This window comes from Chaetura pelagica, unplaced genomic scaffold, assembly GCF_000747805.2.
Source record: "Chaetura pelagica isolate M959 unplaced genomic scaffold, ChaPel_1.0 scaffold45, whole genome shotgun sequence".
In the NCBI taxonomy this organism is placed as follows: domain Eukaryota; kingdom Metazoa; phylum Chordata; class Aves; order Apodiformes; family Apodidae; genus Chaetura; species Chaetura pelagica.
In genome coordinates, this window is record NW_009953217.1 from 5058571 (window position 1) to 5079783 (window position 21213).

Below are 21213 nucleotides of genomic sequence, written 5' to 3' on the forward strand. Positions count from 1 at the left end.
CCAAATCAATGCATATATGCATCGATACTTTAAATCATGCCTTCCTGCATTTAGGGACTTGGATCCAAGCTGAATTGGATAAAAGAAGGACAAACAGAAAAAACACCATCTAACTGGCAGTGGGTATTAAATTTTCACAATGCAAGCACTCATAAGCACTGGCAATGTACTACTTGCATTTAAATACTAGGCTAAAGATCACCACATCTTTAGAACTTCAGCCTAAAAATTCTAAGTTGAAAGGCCTACTGATAACCTGACACCACAGTTAAGAAATCAGACACTGAAAATGCCAAATCCATAAATTGACTGGTACAACAAAATACTATTAATTTTGCTGCAAATACAGATTAAAATGCAAAACCATGTACATTAATTATGTAATGGGATGTTTCAGACTTGACACCTTTTTCTACCCCATAGCCACAAGACATAAGAAGAAATTTACTGGTGACACATTTCCAGTAAGTCATGCATATCTGAAATTACATTAGAGTCTACTCCAAATCACCAAGTTTAAAGCAGCACATATCGCTGACAAACAAATTGATTTCAATACCTAGAAAACAGCAACTAGCACTATGAAAAATTGGCATACAAACTGGAAGTGATAAATACCCTGCCTACAACCAAGAGTCCACATGCTACCTACCATCCATACCACGAAAGTGACCGTAAACAAAAACACTTTGTATTGGCAACCTGTATGTTCAGATTAGGTCTGTAATTTCTCACAACTCCCATTTTACATTCTGTGGGCAGTAGCTGACATAGAATACTGAAATTGGAACATAGCATGTTATACTAAAGAGCAACAGTTTTAGCAGCTCCCTCTTACCTCAGCCTCTTTCTGCTGAAGGATTCTATCCTTGTCTACCACTTCTTCTTCAACAGGCCTATTGAACAAAAGAATGCATTGATAAGATACAGAAGTAAAATCTCCAGGAACAGATTCAAGGGTCATATTTCAGCTAATACAACAATAAGAAAAAGCCTACAGGCTACACAGGGAAAATTAAGACATTCTTAAAACCATGCTTCCCTTTTGTAAAACACCATATTTATCTCACAGAATCTGCTATTCACTCTCCATTTCTTCGAATTTGATTTCTTCACCGCTATGGGGATTTTTTTGCCATTTACTAATTAAAGATATTCCCTCCATTATCTATACATGGTACAAAAAATAACCATTAAAAACCTGTGTAGGCTGTTTCCTTTCTTCTTTAAGATCAAAAGGCTTGGCTGAATACTTACAGAGCAAAAGCGGGGACTAGAATAAGTTGATAGTAAAAATGATAAAGCACAGGTAGATGTAGAACGGATACAAAAACAAGAGCAGCTGTTTGTTTATAAGCAAAGTATTTTGCTACATATTTCTCCTCTTGAAGAAAGAACAGACTCAGCAGCAGAGACCAAAGGTGCACAAACACACACTTACTTGCCAGTTCGTTTTAGCCTCTCTGAACGGAAGTTCTCATAGTGCAAATCCTGGGTCACCTCCTGCAGGTCCTGCATGTGTGTTCTAGAACATGCAAAAGGCTATTGAACACACTGTCCTTCTTGCCAAAGGAAAGAAAAACACCCTTTTATCTTCTATTTTTGTTTTATGTAATGGGTGTATTTACTGGAAAAACAATCCTTACAGACCAAGCCTGCCATAAAGCTAGCCAAGACACTGCTTTCATGTTTACGGGTCTTTAATTCATACTTAAGTGTCCTCCCATCAATATTCTTCAAAGACCCAAAGTATCCTGCACTTTTCCTGTTCACTAATTACTTTATAGGAATTGTTTATACCAGTCTGTGCAGTGTTAAGAAACCTGTGAAGACAGTTATTCAGAAAGGTACTTCGATTTCTAAAGTATTTTTTGACTCTTAGGTGCTGTTAAGTATAAATTGTAATTGACAACTAGGTGGAGCTCCTTGGCCCACAATTTAAAATTGCTAGGCAACATCAGCTGTTAGTAAAAAAAAAAAAAAAAAAGAAAAAAAGCTTGCTCCCAATGCCCAGCAGAGGGCAATCCCTGCCCAGGAGAGACTGACATCAGAAATAAACAGAATTCAACTTCCAGCAATAGTGGGATGTCAGAAAAAAATAATCCCTTAAAGTAATCTATCGAAGCAGAAATCTGTATCACCTAAAATCATAAAGGGGTGGAGTATCATGTGCGACATAGGATTTTCTACATTGCCAAGAAGGCTGAGCTCTGCCTTTACAATACTTGTCCGTGTAATGGATCTCTGAGTAATTTTAAGAGAATTTCTGCCCCACCCACTGTACCATAAGAAAACTCCAATTTACACGTAAAGCCACCAAATCAGTTCACACAAGACAGGTATAAAAACTGCCACATATTTCCCTCAATGTAAAATACAGGAAAGATTTTCTGAAGTCAAAGATCACATGATTACAGCAGCAAAACAAGCTTGGGGGGGGTGGACAGCCAATAAAAAGTCACTCTATGTTCCCATCAGAGCTAGTTTTGTTCATGTTCTTGTAACTCTCTAGTCATTGTATCAGTTACATCACCACAGGAGATGGGATAATTTTTCCAGTACTCACACCAGCATCGTGCGCAGTTTAAGGAAATCATTGTGCTCTGGATTTTCAACTTCAACAACTCCCCAGGGATACAGGCGGCCTCTGATTTTTTTCCCTTTCACCTCAATAAGTTGATTGGATCCAATAACAGCAAAGGGAATGCTAGCCTACTTGAGACAGAGCGAAACAAGTTACTGTTATGATTTCTGACCAGCTACTTTTTTGGGGTTTTGTTTTTATTTTAAGGAAGGCACAATGACTTTTAAGTAAGAAACAAGTGAGGAGAAAAAGAAACATCAATAAATGTATTCTACGAAAATCCTTCCACATGAGAAAACCAGCCAATCCTGTTCTAGGCAATGCAACTTTTCATCATGAACACCTGTGGTTTTGTTAGGATCACTTCGTCTCAACAGAGTCACAGAAGGAAATGACGCTTTGCTTTAGGAACACTTGACTGTTGTTGAAGTACAGTTTGGGCATCATGTGTCATCTGACATAACATCATGTGTGGAAAGCTGCCAACAGAAACATACTTCTGATACAGATTAGAGTGAGACTCCAGATACATTCTTCAAGCACCTTTGAAAGTATCACAGCATAAAGAGGAAATTACTTCAGTAAAACCTTTATCATCTGCTGTAACAAGAGGAAATTTGTTAATTAGTATAATCATAACATGTGCACACACTCTCTCTTTGCTTGCACACTGAAAGGCTTAGGTTAGAAAACCGACTGAAAACCACAGTTCTTGGTGAAGAGCTGCTTACATTGAAAAGAGAAAAGAAAGTCACAACACACTACATTTGAAGTTTGGATGAAGCGGAGGCTGGAATAAAAAGGATTATAATTTAGAGTCAACATCCAAAGGAAACTTGAGTTTTCCTCTAAGCACAGTGTAGGCTTGAAGACCTACTGCAGCAAAACAATAAATTAGAAGTGAAACTTGCCTTTAAAACTCTGGTTTGTTCTTTAAACTCCTCATCTTCATCAGAATCTGCATCAGGGAGCTGATAAATCCTAATGCCATGTTCAGAAATCTCATCTAGAACCTGAGGTTTACAAAAAAGGAATAATAATAAATTATTTCATTGAAGAGGTATTAAGTTAAAATATATATACAATTGATTTACTGGTCTGTCACACCTAGAAGACTCTGAATGTTTTTCTGCTATAAGTAGTTTAACAATTCCTACAAAGTATCATTAGCTGAAATTACTATTACTTATGCTTTGAGTTTATGTACTACCAAATTATTTTATGTTCTACAAGTCTATCTTACATGACATTAATTTCATTTTACCTATGTAGAAAAATACTCAGCTTTTTTCATTTTCTATTCATTCAGAAGAGATTTGAACCTCAAATCCATAAATGTCCTGGAAAGAACAGTCCATTGTATAAAGCACTCAGCAAACAATCTACATGTTTTGAGATATAAGGAGGAATATTCAATAGAAAATTAATCACATTCTAAAAATAGATAAAAGAAGCCTACCACAGACCTGGTTAGATTTTAAAGATTTTATTTTACTACAGAAATAAAAACTAACATAATTGCTGATATTTGCCAATTACAGAGGTTCTTTTAAAGAGAGGTTTTTTTAAAAACCACTTGCTGAGAGTACTTCTGAATTAAATTGTTTGTGGTGGTATGGGGAGAGCATGAAGAATGCTTAGATTTCACAATAATTCTCTTCAGAGAGTGCTCAGATGTCTCAGCAGAAATGGTTAACTGTGTAAACTTCCTAGTTTAGTATTCCCTAATGAGCTGCAACTGTAATGCCACAACCAACACCTGAACCAAGCAGCAGCACTACTACAGTAATGAACACCTAAAATAGACAAAGCCTGTGCAAAATGGGTTGGGTTTTTTTTGAGGTAATCATAAAGAAATTCAGAAAAGCCTGTGTAAAGACTTGTACTGTAATTACTGCTGGACATTAACTTGACAATACAAACACTTCAAAATGGCCACGGGGTCTTATTATTCTCATAGTATTGTTGGGTTCCTCGATGCTTTGTTGTGATGACAACCAATAGCTACAGTATAAAACTTGTTGGACAAGAGCTTAATTATTAAACAGCTGTGTAAAATAAAACAATCCCTCACACCATTAGAAGAGGAATGGCCATGTATGAACTACAGTCATTCCCAGGATAATGTTTTCCTGCCAGGTATATAAACATCCCCCGCACTCACACACTGCATAAAATAAGCTCCCATCAAAGCAAAGCCTGATATTTTTACAAGAAAATAGAAATCTGGGAGTACATGTTGCAAATAAGCAATTAACAGTTACATTCACACAACTGCATTTAAATCAATGCATGTGATTGTTTTACAAAATAGAAGATAACTAAGTTGTCACTGAATGATAATAAAAGAGGCACAGCTGGGATAGGTGGGACAGTGCTGCAGTGCGATGCCTTTAAGTGGCTGCATGAAACAAGAAAGCACATTTAACCTGGCTGAGATCTTAGAAGATAAAATGCAAGTGAAACAATAACGGGAAAGCCAACAACAAGGGGTGCTAGAATAATATATTACAGCTGTTAGTCCTAGTGCTTTCCTGAAAGGAAAAAGAATTGCAATAAAAACAAACTGTATTTTATGGTCTTAACAATGAAGCAGCATTTCGCTTCTTCAAATCTGAATTTTATTTGCCTCAGAGGATTCTGTGTTCCTAAAGATTAGCCTTCCCATGGGAAATAAAAAAAAGTCAAAATATTAGTTTCCCTCTTATGAAGTCATTTCTTTTGAGCAGGTTTCCTTAGCAGCTTTACATGGCACAGCTTATGAAACTGCCTTGCATTTCTTCCCACTCAAGAGTTTTAAAAAATAACTTTGAATTCCAGAAAGATCAAACAGGAATTACTCCAAGCTGGGTTTCCTTTGCAAGTACCACAAACTGATCTTGCGGCTTAGTCCAAAGCAGCAAAACAAAAACATTTTACTTTAGATTGATGGCCAAATGGCAGAAACATCTAAAAAAAAGAAAATACTTCAAGCTGCATCAGCAAAGCAGGATTTTGATTCTTATTCTTGATTAGAGATTCTGTGAGCCAAGATGTTTTGAGTTAGAACAATATACAGTAACGAGACTTTCAAAGCTTTGGAACCACATGATACATCTGACTTAGTACAAACTCAGTTTGTAGAGTGACTTTTGCCAGCAGCACAAAAAGAATGAAGACTTACTTACCTGCTTCCTAACCACTACCTCAGACTACAGCATTCATCTCATTATATTTAGCCCATGCATAAATGTGGTGTCCATATACCTAAGTCAAGATTATTTTAAAGACTACAAGTACTCATTATGTCCATACTCCTGAAGGCATAAGTTATTAGACTTGTAAAAATTCACCGGGTTGGGTTCAAATCTGTTACACTTCACAGCTGAATGTACTGAATGTTCAGTCAATAGAACCTCAAAAAAGCTTCTGATCTCATTAAATTGTACTGAGCCACCTCTTGGTATAATACAATCTACCCATTGCTTTATTTAACTAAGTATATGAAGTAATTTTCAATCACAGAGGATCAACCAGGAAAGATTCAGCATTTATGTTCATTGGCCATATTATTCTATTATGAGGTTAACTGGAAATGACAGTTAAGGTCAAAGACTTGCACAACCACCAATATAGCGTTTATTACTGTAGAATTCACTGCAATGTCATATTTGGCAGGGGCTGGCCTGGCTTGGAAAGGCTCATCAAAAAAAAGCAAAATAAAACTTCAAGGCAGCAAGTAAACCTTCCAATGCAATTTATTTTAGTACCACTGCCTGTAAAGCCTTTCTCCAATGTAATGCTGATTACATCCTGGCATTTCTTGTGAACAAATATCCTAGGAGAAAAAAACATACCAGACAACATACCTACTTCCATAATTATGAAGCTAAAAAATGCATCCTCCTAATATATTAGCCCAACCGTTCTGCCGCTGTAGTAGTGTTTTAGTTTGTACCACAGGTTTTAGTTTGTATCATGGGTACACTTATTAAGCAAGTTTCCTATCACCCCAACCTACAAAATCACAGAGTCTTAGGGGTTGGAAGGAACCTCGAAAGATCCAACATCCCTGCCAGAGCAGGATCACCCAGAGCACATCACACAGGAACACACCCAGGTGGGTTTTGAATGTCTCCAGAAAAGGACACTCCACAACCTCTCTGGGCAGCCTGTTCCAGTGCTCTGTCACTCTCACAGTAAAGAAGTTTTTTCTGATATTTACATGGAACCTCCTATGCTCCAGTTTGCACCCATTGCCCCTTGCCCTATCAGTGGATGTTACTGAAAAAAGCCTGGCTCCATTGTCCTGACACTCCCTCTTAACATATTTGTAAACTTTGATTCAGCCTGCAGGATGACACAAGAGCTAGTGAGAAACAGCTATACTACATGTACTACAGGATGCTCTGAGCCCTTGTTACAAACCATTTTACTCCAACCTTGTTCCCCCAGGGTGTGTTATTGGCTGAAAATGATGAAGCCAAGAACAGGCAGATTCTCAACAAGTGTAACTGGTAAAACACAGACTTCAGTGAAAATCTTGCACCTCATGCTTCCTGAAAATTAGGTCCTTGGCCAATATCATCCACCCCTCTTCTGTTGGAATTTGCTTTATATTTGGCTTGATCATGAGAACCATGCAACTCATACAATGTTAAAGTGTTAGACCTACTCTTCTCTTCAGCCTCTCTCTCTCCTTCAGCGTCAGTGTGTCAGCCTTGGCAATCACAGGGACAATGTTGACTTTTCCATGAAGAGCCTTCATGAATTCTACATCTAATGGCTTCAGCCTGCCAATAAATAGAAAAAAAACAGGGGGGAAAAGGGTGATTTTTTTTTTTACCAGACAAAATGTATTGAAAAGTATTTATTTCAAGTATCTACATAAATAGTATTTCCAGAATAAATAAAGGCAGAGCACTTGCTTATCAACTTAGTTGTGCAAAGGTTTACCTGCAATTTAAATTATCACTATAAGATAAATTGGGTATTATAAGTTCTTATGTTTATGGATTATAAACAACTTCATACTGACTGCTTCACAACAATATTAAATGCCAAAAAGGTGACAAAGCAGAAGAGACCATTAATCTCCAAAGACCATTTAAATTGAATTGGCACTTCATTTAAAATGAAGGAAGTAACCCAATTAACATTCAAGTTTATTTTTCAGTTCAAGTAATGAACAGACTTATGAACACAATATAATGCTCTAAAGTACAAGAGCTTTTTCTTACCCATGCCCAAAGGGAGAGATGAAGTAAAAACAGCAATGGACTCTGTTGTCTATAATGTGGCGCCTGTTCAGGCCGCTCTCATCATGCAGGTACCTTTCAAACTGGTTGTCAATGTACTGGATAATTGTTTTGAAGCTGTGGTATAGGGGGCAGAAAGAGAGGCACTTTAGATCACCTTAGCTTTAAAATAATAAAAAAATGTAATTACCAAAAGGTTCAAACCAAAGGGGAAGAATCACACATTTACTAAGAGCATTTCTGTTACAAAAATGCAGCTTCCTAGCATTGTATCTATTACTGAGAAAAAAATATTTTAATAGTACAAAAAGGTATTTTCATAGCAACCACCAAGTGCCTATTTATGCCTAGAACTACTTTCAAGTGTTACTCCATCCACTGGATAAAAAGTTCAAGTGCAAGCGCAGAAAAAAAAAAAGCACTCAGTGCTGAGACGACACAGACAGGAACAGAAGATTGAGGATTTTTCTGCTTCTTTTCTGGTGGTAGGGGTTTAGGATTTGTTTTTAAATCAGCTGACAAATGACATATCCCTGATATGCTCTTTACAACCCTGACCTTAGAGCTAGGTTTCTATAGTTACTTATAAAAATTCTGGTATTCTACTCCGTTTGAATTAAGTACAAATACAGTTTTAAGTCATGCACTAAAGCATCACATGATTTATTAAGCTTTTTTTGTTACCTTACAGAATCCTTTTCTGTTGCCAAAGAAAAATAATTCCTACTTAGTTCAAGGCAATTTAAAATATGCCCTGTGAAGAAGTAAAAGAACACAAAATTTGATCATATAATCAGATACAGAGAGCAGTGACTAGAGAGAGAAAAGAAAACACAAAGCATTACTAATAAGATTGTTTTAAGATATTCCAGAGCGTGTAGACATCTGCAAACAACATTAATATAAGAGGACACTTTATATTAAGTAGTTGCAGCGGAAGGGAAACAAACACTGATGAAGATTAGGCAGATGGTTATGTCATGAACTTATCTTAAACTACTTGGGGAAAAGATGAGCAGAAAGCTTAACTTGAAAAATAATATTTCTGTTGTGAATAAAGTGCAAATATGACTAGAGAAATTTAAAGAGGAAACAGAGAAGGGAACAAAAAATAATTAGTAATCTCAAAAATGAACACACAGAACGATGGCAAATACTGTGACATGCAGCCAAGCTCAACCCTGGGCTGTGTGGCTGTAATGAAGATGATAAAAAAAAGTAACAAGAATGATGGAAGAGATCCTGAAGGGAATTTGATTTTTCAAAGTGGCATAAGCTTTTGGATCAAGGAGGAATCCACAGTCGAATATATATACACACGTTTATCTCTCTGCAAGATTTGCACCACCCAAAGTCATCCTACAAAAGACAACACAGCAAAACATGGAATTTATTTGGTTTGGAGCTTAGTGCTGCTCAAGTCTTTAAGAACTAGCACATTAATACCTATATGTGCATTGAAAAACAGTTTTATGTTTCTATTACTCTTAGATACTCCCTTCTTAGCTGGTGAAAGGTAACAAGACTGAAGACCCACAAATATTAGGACAGAAACCAAGTACAAACAATGGGAAAGCAACTATCACACACTTCTCTGGCAATGTAATTAGTTTACGTGCAGTTTTCTAGCTCTAACAGCTATAATTTTCCCTATAAATATGGCATTACTGTCCTGTACCTCCTGACTTCCGGGAAACACCTGGTTTATACCCCTGTGCTGTCACTACTTAGGAGATAGCACATCCTGTATTGTAACAACAAACAACACAACCATTGCACCTAAGCCCACTTGGGGGAAATGAACAATATTACCAGGCTGCCAAAACCCACAAAATACTACTTAACATAAGACAGTAAAAAAAAAAATAAAATAAAATAAAAAAAAATTGTTAGCAGCATATTCTGCACAGCTACCAAAGAATGATCTGCAACATGGTAACCAAGATGAAACGAGGCTATGCTCAGCAACATCAAACAAGTTGCCTGTTTTTATCTAACCTGTTGCCTGTTTTTCTCAATCATTCTTTTGATGCCAAATTTTATCCTAAATTTATGCATGAAGCAATTTTTTTCCTCCCTTCTTTAGATCCTGTCTCCCCTGTCTGATGAAAGATGTTACTTTAAAGAGATGCTTCTCTCATGACCCCAATGTCCTTATGGATGGAACAGCCATTTTATGCTTCAAACCTCCCACCATAAGGAATGTTGCTATTCTCCAAACACATGCCTAAGCTGATGCCAAGAGTATTCCTAGGTGTAGTTTGATTCTAGAACACGGAAATCCAGTCAGCACTAAATCTTCACACAGAATCAAAAAAAAAAGTCACTACTGTGAACCATGGTTAGCCCTCCTGTTTCCTTACAGGCTGTTTTAAGTATATCAGCATTTAGAAAACCAACAAATAATTTATTTTGTAGATTTTGTACAACGTATCCTCTAATAACTCATTTCCCGGTACAATACTTTTTCTTCCAATCCAGGAGACCCACTGGACAAACTCTTGACAACACAATCCTCACTAGCACATCTTCTGTGGCAGAAGATACAAAAAAATTTACTCCAGCTCCAATACCTGAAAGTCAAACTCTAAAATTAAGCCCTTTCATCAAAGCAAAGACAGTAACCAAAAGCCATTAGGAAACCTGCTCAGGAGAAAGATATTTGAAACAGGATCAGCAACTGCTGCCTCCTAGAGACATCGTACCAGTTTGATTTACAACTGTTCACAAATAACCTCAGTGAACTCTTATCACCCCAGAAAAAAAAAAGTATTCTGCACAAATTGCCGCTTTCCCAGAAAAAAAAGTGCTTTCTAAAACTTGGGTTAAGATCAGCGCCACCTACTGGTTAACTACAACTGCAGTAAATGCTCCCAAACACAAAATAAGTTCAAGAACACGAACGTGTTGTTTCCTCTGAATCAATAAGGAAGGAAGGCAGTTGCACTGGGTTAGTCTCAACTACAGTTTGAAACAAAGAGTCTATCCATCCAAGTCCCTGTGACATCCTGTAAAGGCTAAAAGACTTTGTCAAAATGACAGTCGTTTGCAGTTCAAAGTCTTTTTACGTGACAAGAAAATGAGACCAGAGAGAGACAATTAACTGCATTTTGTCATATACAATAACTATTTGTTCCCATAATTTATTTTTATGTTTAAGATTTGTTGCAGAACACTAAGTATAAAATTGTTCTGCTGCGTCTGAATCATCCTGGGATGACTCTGTTTAGCAAGTCTCCAAAAAGAAAGGGGAAAAATCTGAACACATAGGTCTCTGAGAAACATCTTAACAGAATAAACAAAGGGCATTAGAACACAATCAACAGGAAGAGCTCCACGTAACACAATGCAGGGCTGCAGAGCCCCGAGCTCCAGCGGAAGGAAGCTCTAGTCAACAGTGCACAAAATAAGCATGACTGTGCTGCAGTCCAGAAAGATGCCTTAGTGCTCCTCTCCAAGTTCAACTATTTTTATTTAATAAAGTGGGAAAAGTGAGAGGAAAAATCAAATTCCCACTACAGCTTCCCTTTCAAACTTTCATTTAACATAGAATATAACTGCACTGCCTCTGCTTTTGTTGTGTTTCTACAGTGGTACAGCAGAGAAAAAAATCATGTCTGATAATATGCTTCAGAATGCTCCAGGTAGCACAGCATTCTGTCAAGAAAAGATCACAAAACATTCTATTAGCACTATAGATATTTTATGACCTATTTGCCTCCTTCCTGATCTTTAACTTACATTGAAGAGCTCAAATCAACCAATATTAGCTTTATGGTACTTTTGTCTGCACAGTGACACTTTGTTTCCCTCAGGATTACTACTGCCACAAAAAAAAAGTCAAAAAAATTAATGGCTAAGCAAAATAAATATTGCTAGCAGTTCTTAAAAGACAACCACATGGAAATCCAAAGTTTAGCTTCTAGTTGCACTGGAATAATTCAGGCATCCTAGTAAGCACATTAGTACACCTTATCTTTACTTTAAAAAGTTATCACAAGATCAGTCTTTCACAAAGTATATGAGTGTGATGGCATGAAAATTACATTGATTTATTAACAAATTAATTCTAATTCTGTTACTAACAAATGTTCCATCATAGCTACTTCACCATTTTCTTTCTTCATGATCGTTATACTAAAGCAATTAAGTATTTGTCCAGGGTATCTGCAGACAATTATTTAAGCTGTTAAAGACCATCAGCAATATTCAGGCCAGAGAAAGAGAAGCAGTAACTCCTTCATTAAAATAATGCACTACTATCCAAATTGCTAGCAGTACATATAAAGGAAAGGGCATAAAATATACTGCCTTAAAAATATGGAAACTGGATGGGCCAGAATTCAACCCTAGCAGAGCAACTCTGCAGACAAGAAGATGACTGCAATTGCCACAGACAACCTTACTGGAGGACTGGCCATTAAATTTAAGGGAGAATCACAGCCTAAAAAACACTATCCAAGCTTCTTAAAAACATAAACAAGCAGTTTTAAAAATGAAACAGATTACAAACTAACACAATTTTATTAGAAGTGTGTATTTTAGGCAATAAAACCTGCAAGAAAAATTTTATTTGAAAACTCACACAAGCTAAATGCTTATGGCATTAATGGTATGAAGACGAGCATGCAGAATGCAGAGATGTTTAGAAAATCTTGCCTAACTGCAAGAACTCAGAAAGGACTCTCTACTATGAAATCAAGCTAACACTCCATTAAAGGTAAAAATAATGAACCTGTTAGTTCCTTTTTGTACATGAGTTATCAAAAAATCACCAGCTGAATCACTTAGGTTGAGAGACAGACACACTAGCGTAGTGTTTGCCTACGAGACAAAATCAAGCAAAGCGGTATTTACACACATACCAGTCCTGGCTGTTAATGGCATCTCCATATCCCGGCGTGTCAACTACCGTTAAACGCAGTTTCACCCCTCGCTCCTCTATCTCCACTGTAGAAGCTTCAATTTGAACTGTTCTCTCTATTTTCTCTAAAATAATGGAACATTTTGATTGTTATTAAACCTATCAATTGCTGCGGAAACCTCTGCAGGAGAGAGCAAAAGAGGAGGAAATGCAATCTGGTAACCTACATGACATAAAATATTCTAAAAAACCCCACAAGCTAGCCAGTCAAAACTCCATACTACATTTTCGTAGATGAACAAGCAATTAAAAAAAAAAAAGGGGGGGGGGGGGAATTTGCTCATGACAATATGCAAAAATAAAATTAGAATACTCAAAAGCACACTAGATTTTTTTGGTCCTCTAACCAGGATTTAAGGCATTGAAGGCAAAAAGCATTAGAGGAAACGGGGATTACAGAAAACCACATTTAGGTATATTGATAACTAAAAGGTTTGAAGGGTTGTTTTGCTTTTAATAGCAATTGATGAAGAAACAACAAAAGCTGAGTCTTTGAAAGAAAATATAAACAATAACAGCTCAAAAAATATTTGGAGGATTAAAATGCATCTAGGTAGCATGAATAAAGGGTCTCATGGGCAAAGTTATCATCAGAATGAAGCAATATAAATTGAAAGAACATGGAACATCACAGGGGATGTCCTGCAGGAACTGCAAAACCATGTTTACCTGCAGCTCCAGGAATATAACGTTCTGGATAAAGATCAGTCAGAAACAGGCTGTTAATCAAAGTGGATTTTCCCAAGCCAGACTCACCTACAAGAAAATAATTCAAGTTATTAAGCATATACATATTTTACTCCAGGCTTCTTAAAGCACGTTCTCTTTCCCCAAGCCCACATTATGAAGGAAAAATAATTTGTCCATTAGGATCCACCCTAGCTCTTGATACAAAAACATCAAAGGTTCAGCTAAGCACTTTAAAAACACAGGAAAAACAAGCCTCTAATGTTTTTATAAGTGTTACATGAAAATGTTAAGTTTACTGTAATAGATTTCACAATAAAAGCTGAAAGGTCATACAGCACTTTGACTACAGATGTAGAGATAGTTATGTTTCCCTTCAGGGAAACAGAAGCTTTTCTTCATTTGCACTTACAAGTCAGGAGCTGCCCATTGAAAATTTGAAAGCTTTAAGGTTTTCCTAAGCTAGAAACTGAACCTGGAACACTTGGGAGGGAGAATGAATAAACCAATCCCAAACTAACAGTGTAGCTTTCTACCCTTATAGTTAGGCTACATACATCCTATAAAACATTAAACAGAAAATCATAAGAAAATTATTCCAAAAAATCACCTGAGAAGTCCTGTAATTCTAGAATTTCAGGTCATACAAATTTTGTCTTACATCAAAGTAAGAAAGTTAAACCTGTAAGTGCAATGACTAATTCTGTATTTCAAAAAGTCACTTTTTCCTCACCCAAGGAATCAGTCATTTACACCACCTGGCCATGTCATTTTAGATGCTACCAACCTAACCTTAAGAGACAGAAATGGTATCTGTCTTTATCATCACAAACTACATGAAATAAAAAAATCTCCACACTTATCACAAACTGCCTGATTTACAGACATCACTAAATACTCAGTCACCAAATAATCCCAAACCGTACTACAGGGCAGAGAATAAGAAGGAAGTGTTACACATCTCATTTTCATTTTTCAGTAACATGTCATTCCAAGGTAACTACTACAAAAAAGGCAACAGATACTGTGGTCTCCCTGTGCACTTCTATTACATTAAACTGACTCAATCAAGTATAATTCAACAATTCACCTGAAACATCTCTGTGCCTAAAGGACATCTCATCAGAGACTGCTGCAAGTGCTCATCACAGAACAGGTAAATTAGAAGTTTAGCTCTAACACCAGAGTGAGTCAGCACAGAACAGCAGAAAACCCTAAAACAGCAGCACCATTTCAACACCAAGATATTCAGTATGTGCACTCATGCCTTCAGCTGGGGAACTGGGAGTCAAAGAAAGATTAAGCAACTATCCCTGCCATCTGATGATGAGTCAGGAATACAAGAATGTCTTGTTGGCTCAAAGTCATCATCTTTAATCTCTACAAATATGCCCTCCTACCAAACATGACAAAATTGCAAGAGACTTAATTAGAGAGTGTACAGAGGTTCAGTTTTTCTTCTGTATAACAGTCAGTTGCTAAGTAGGAAGACATACCTGTCCATGTGAAAGAAATTTTGTTCTTGTTGATTAACAGTCAAAAATACTTAACTTACTTACCAACTACCATCAGGGTGAATTCAAAGCCCTTCTTCACAGATTTCCTGTGAACCTGGTTGGGCAGATTAGCAAATCCCACATAGCCGGCAGAGTCGGAAAACTGCCAAGAAAACAAGAGTGGGTATAAATGAAATTCCCTTCCCCCTAAAAAGTTGAAACAGAGTTCAGGTGTTTCTATACAATAAAGTGCAGAGGTATATAAAGCACATTGAAAAACAGAAGATGAAACCCTTTTTGCTGCTATAGCAAGGCAGACCTTGAAACAGGCCCATTTACCCAGCAGTCTGATATAATTAGAAATGTGTTAAGTACCTTGAACTACGCATACACAAAAGTCTCTCCTTGGATAAAAAAAATATGTAGAAGCTTGCAAGAATGCAGTATTATTAGTCTTAAACTGTCAACATAGCTAAAATCCCAGAGATTTTAAGCTAGAGGTCAAAAATTTGTTCAAATCTGTGCAAATTTGGTATCTGCTGGTACTACTATCTTCTATAAAAATAAACACTGCATACAGAAGGAAAAAGCAAGCACATTGTACAGTAATGCAGAAGTTACCAAGATAGATCTCTCTGTGATTGTATCTTGTGCTTGCTAAGCTGTTCACCTGTCTTCACAATGTTAAACTCCTAACACAAAAGCAGGAAAAAGAAATGTGACTGAAAAACTTATCAAAGAGACTTGGGCTGTAAAAAGGGGAGTCTGATCCACCATCTGTTACCAATTGACTGAAAACCTAACAGGAGCCTAAACAAGAACCACAGCCATTGATTCAGGGACCTATGAGCTAGCTGGAACCAAACACTTTCTTCACAGATGAGTTTATGATGAGAAAGTTTGTATACAATGCCACTTCCAGTGGGGCAGGAGAGGATCGAGGGGAAATTGCTCAGAAGGCAATTAAGTTATTTGCTAACAATGCTTTTTAAACCCATCCAGACAGGCACAAACATTAGAAATGAAGGTTTGTCAAAAGGAAATTTCCTTAGGTAAAGGCACCATTCTAACCGTGTAAGCAAGCACTGAATGCCTGGCAAACATTCAAAAGCCTATTACTAGAATCACATGCAAGAAGCTCTGTTTCTACTAAACAGTTCCTTTTAGGAAATGCATCTGAAGAAACAGGGTAACATTTATTCACTATTTTATCACTTTGGTAAAACCAGAAGTATTTTCACAAGTTGAATAAACAAAATATTGGCTATGCAGCCATCTCTTTACCTTCACTTTTTCACCTGACTGAGACATGTTTTGTCACTCCAAGTTTCAAACACTGCAAAAAAAAAAAAATTCAGAGTACATGTTAGCTGAGTTTCATTTTAATTTTGAGCTGATCAACTGCATATAATAATCACATTTTATTCTAGCAGAACTGAATGTCATATACCCAAATATTACTAGAACAAACACGTCATAATGAAAATAGCTGCTTCTGTGAAGCTGTTAACAGGAAAGAAATTCTACAGGATTACAGAAACAGAACACTGTTTAAATACGTAAAAGCTTTAAAATAGAAAGATTCCTTTAAAACTTAAAATATCAAAATCCTTAAATATCCTTAAATATCATTCATCTATCCTTTAAAGAAGAAAAAATATCTACTGAAAGCTTAAAGCAACCTGAAATTCAAATATTCTGTTCCCAACCCTCCGTACAGAATAGCATAGGGAGGTCCTTTTCCCTTCCATCTTGCCCCCTTCCACTTACAAACTGTGTGTTTTAAAGATGGATTAACAGATAGGTGAATGTAATCTGTTGTTAAAAAAATAGTATTTGAGACTTATGCCATACACAACAAATATCTCCTGAGATCAGGACACCTGTGGGATATCCAGGTAATGGTTATAGCATTATTTTCAGTCACTGAACGGGAACACTACAGTGAACATTGCAGAACTTTGTCACTTGGCTAACCCACACTGGACATGAAACTTCACCCTGATCTGAAGGACTAGCAAAAAGATTTGTTCTTCAGTTTCAGACACCCAGAACAGCTGGGTTTTGGCAAGCCCTTATCTTTTTACTCAAGGATGTTAGCTGTGCTATAGATTAGCTATCACAGCAGCAGTGAGGCTCTTTCATTTCAAGCGGCCACAGAGGGAGACAGGAAACGCAGAGGCAGCAGGAGCACTTCACAGCTTGGGTTGTTGACAACGCAGCTCTTGGCCTGGGAAAGCAGGGAAGTGACCCGTGCAGGCACCTGTGTGTTCAGACAGAAGCACTTTCCTGTCGGGTAGTGGGAGTCACTCTAGCAGGATATGGTCCAGTTTCTGACACCAGCACTTTAACAGCCCAATCCTAGCAGAGAAATGCTAAGCTTGGAAAAATTGAAGTTAGCATAACTGCAACTTGGAGTTTTAAGGAAAACATGTCTTCAGCTCACATGACATTCCATGTGCCCAAAAGCAGTCATCCAAACCCTGGCAGCTGTGTAGACATCAGCCACCCTGTAAGCAAGGAAAGTTGTTTGGTTTTGGGTTTTTTTCTCCACAAACTATTTTTCCTCCATTCCCAGTTCATTTGCTTGCTCCTGACAGTCTAACATATCCATTGCCTGGATAACAGGGAGGTCCTGCTCCCAATCGTGTTATGACTGCTTCTAATTGGGTATTCCTCAAAACAGCCTGGGGAACTTCCCTTAAGAATGGTTTTGGGGAAAAAAAAAAAAAAAAAAAAAAGCTTATTTTTCTTTGACCAATATGCCAGGGCTCATTCCAGAGAACCAGTGTTACACATACCTAAAGACAGTCACAGCCTCACTGACCAGTGTAACTCAGTGCTCTTCTGTTCACATCTTGTTTCTACCTTTGGAAACTGTTGTCACCTTTGTCTCTAAAATCAGTAACATAATTCAAGTTTAGAAAAGTCCACAAATAGTCACTGCCCAAGTGCCAACATAGACAGACCTTCTGGCCCATTTCTCATAGTGATGCCAGATGAAAAGTCACTCAGAGCAGCTGCCTACAGTTAAAGGTGAGAAGAGGGAACAATTCAGATTTAAATGCTTGGCAAATTCTCTAATCACTTCTGCTTTAACCTGACAGTATAGTCAAATCCATTGTAGCAATACCCAAGCTACTCAATTAAAAAGCAGAAGAGTCAAAATTGTAAACTGATTATGACACATTTGGTTTAAAAATCAGTCTGTCATCTTCAGTAAATCATTCCACGAACAAAACTTACAAACCCTTTTTCCTGACAGGCAAACCACAGTCACCTTGTGTCTTACTAAGTTGCTGTAGCCAAAGCTGCAGGACAGCTGCTCTGACCACATCAGGACTGAAGCACATGCTTAAATGTCTGCGCACAGCAGGCATCCTAGTAGTTATTTCCCACTAAATTTTGTTAAATAGAAATATGCTAAGTAAAAGTTAGCTGAACAAATAAAAAGATAAAACTGCTGTTCCACAACATCTAAATAAGGCACTGAGGTTCAAATGAATCCTGACATTCAGCCTCAACACATTTTACAATTCATAACACTGCCCTCAAGAGGTTTCCTAGAAAATTATTCAACCAGCCAACGTCCCCAGATAACCATAAGCCATGTGCCTGAAGCTTTACCACATCATTACAAATCAAAACTTTAGAACTAACAGAATACTGTATGTTTCACCTCCTTACACCAAACGACCCAAACTTGTCAATGGAGTAGGCTACTCTGTGCACCCATGTCTGCTGAAATCCTGAAGCCTGTCTGCATACGACTGAGTCAAACACTGAAATAATGTGAAGTTGAGTGTCTGACAACACTCTAGATAGTTCCAGATCTGGAAACAGCAATCATGGAATCATTTAGGTTAGAAAAGACCTTTAAGATCATCAAGTTCAACCGTGTTCTATTTTTCATCAGTTTTCTGCAATATTTTTTTTTTTTAATTAACAGCTAAGACAAAACAGAGCAACCTACAGCTGCCTTCAGATTTTCAAAGGACTATTTCAATCATTGTGAGATGAGAAAAACAGCACATGAAAAATGTTTCAAAAAGAAGGGGAAAGATAAGATACAATTGAATTAACATGGAAGCAGCAGTGAAACTTTATTTGGGCCCCATTTAGCAGGTCTAGCAGAAAAAAGGAACACTGTGCTACAGTACAGCAATGTCCAAATCAGGGGTTTTTTTTTAACAGTGGATAATGTAACAAAGTTTCATTTTTGGATGCAAACAAATTCCTGTCTTAACCAATATGCTGTTCATCAAGGTAAGGGAGCAGATTCCCACCAAGTTCAGTTTCGGTTGCCTCCTCTACAAAGAGAGAGGGCTGGAACATGCCACCCCACTGCCTTCTGCTAAGAAAAGTATTCCAGTGAAAGAAAAAGAAGGGGAAGGAAAATGGGTCATTTCCTTTGTTCCTGTCAGGATGCAAGAAGTAAACTGTTCAGAACAGGGAGACTGGGAGCTTCTTAATAGGAACTAGCACAAAGAAAACGCAATGAAGAATGTTTAAAGAGTGATTCCATATAAGGATATTACACAACATCTTTAAATAATCACTTCAGAGTGACCTCAACAATCACCCCTACAAACAGCATAGCCCTCCAGATTTGTAAATGATGCCTCTTTCTTCCCATCTGAGATTATATCACTAAAGAAGTATTTAATAGCTCAATAAGGAATCACAGAAAACAGTAAAGACTCAAGGAAGTTTCCAAGTGCTGGAAATGGCCTCAAAACAACACTAACATTCTGAAGTCACATTTTCAGACCGAAAGCAGACAAAGAAACCAGGAGTATCTCAGTAAAATATCAGTATTTGTGGTTTCTCACAAGAGCTACAAAAACCCACTAGGAAATGTCAGAGTCAAGTATCGAGTCACATAAATAAATAATTTTCAAAAAATATTTAGAACTTCTCCAAGAATCCTGCATAGAAAGAAACAAGGAACTTGTGTGATAATTAATAATTCGCTCACTCACTGTATTCCAAACTGGATATAGGGGTATTCAAATACAAAGCAGTTACCTTGATTTTTTTAAACTGATGCTACCAAAGTTCTGTGAATTACCCAATTCTGTCAAGCAACAGGGGGTTGAGCAGAGCCTGTTCTGTGTGTCACACTTTGCTCATAGCATGTCCTCACCTCTGGTAGGAAACCCCCTCCCAAAAGTTCCCAGGGAAAAGGTCACTCCCATTGTATCAACAATCCCAGGTGATATCATTTTCTTCACTAGAAACAGACCTCACAAACTGAAGGAATCTGGTTTTACAAGTTAACAATTGAACACATTCCTTCATTGCTCCTTTCCAGGAAAATAACTGTATCACTTCCACGAAAAACAGAATTTAATAGCAAATGCAACAACAACTGATAAAAAAACCAAAACACAACCCATACAAAGCTCCTGCAGGTAGACCAAGCAAAATGTAAGTCATTGTTTTGCCTCTGAATTAGTATTTAATACTTATAAGTTTTACAGACTGCGTGTCAATAACATATTTGACTCAATGATACATGGGGAATGCAATACTCTTCATCAAAACTAGTCCCATTTCTGTGTCTTTAAAAACCCTGTGACTTAAAAGCACACATATGCACAGCAAAGGGAGGCAAGAACTAAGCAATTAAGAGAGAAGAATCATGCATGAGCACTGGTTTTAAAAGTGTCTAGGAAAAGCAATGCATTACTCTAGAGCTCTAATCCTAAATATTTTTAATTAAAGTTCCATTTCAATGTTACCATATTTCTCTAGACAACTCTCTTACTGTTCTTTCAATACAGTCACTTAAAAAGCACAAAGGATGCAGTGATACAATTCACATTAATGATGAGTCTTAAGGATTACGGGCATCCTACCCAAGCAGCTTCTTAAGTGTTTTCCCAGAGATACTGTATCGAGAAAAATACTGTAAAAGAGACCTGTAAATGTGAAAAACAGGGACTTTTCCTGAATTTAAAACATATGAACTGTGATCACTCAGCAGAAACAGGCACCTCTGCTTCACACCCAAAAAGCTTAACTATAATTGTGTACATAAGCAATACATATTTTAAAACACTTCTAAGTCCTATGATACCACACAGTCTCTAACTCGAATGTGAACAATAACTTAAGCCCTAAAAAAAAACAAACAAAAAAAAAAACCCGTGTAAAGTGCTCGCTCCTCCCGCTGCCAGCCCCGATGGGGGTGGCTCTGGGCAGCGGTGGGCTCTGCCGCTCCCTGCAGCATCCCCGGTTCCCAGCACAGGCCGCGCTGAGTGTTGCAATGTTAAAACCATC

General features: G+C 37.3%; 1 protein-coding gene across 1 annotated transcript in view; it reads right to left on the reverse strand.

The window, feature by feature from the left end:
- LOC104388741 (septin-2) overlaps positions 1 to 16266 on the reverse strand; it is a 31158-nt gene extending 14892 nt beyond the window's left edge. Inside the window, exons 1-10 of the mRNA XM_009997658.1 lie at positions 16213 to 16266; positions 14992 to 15091; positions 13415 to 13501; positions 12687 to 12810; positions 7804 to 7938; positions 7239 to 7356; positions 3496 to 3597; positions 2567 to 2712; positions 1442 to 1525; positions 839 to 896 (exon numbers count right to left, since the gene is read on the reverse strand). Of these exons, the coding sequence (XP_009995960.1) occupies positions 839 to 896; positions 1442 to 1525; positions 2567 to 2712; positions 3496 to 3597; positions 7239 to 7356; positions 7804 to 7938; positions 12687 to 12810; positions 13415 to 13501; positions 14992 to 15091; positions 16213 to 16239 (981 nt within the window). The 5' untranslated portion in view covers positions 16240 to 16266. The remainder of the gene's footprint in view (positions 1 to 838; positions 897 to 1441; positions 1526 to 2566; positions 2713 to 3495; positions 3598 to 7238; positions 7357 to 7803; positions 7939 to 12686; positions 12811 to 13414; positions 13502 to 14991; positions 15092 to 16212) is intronic.
- Positions 16267 to 21213: the final 4947 nt, after the last annotated feature.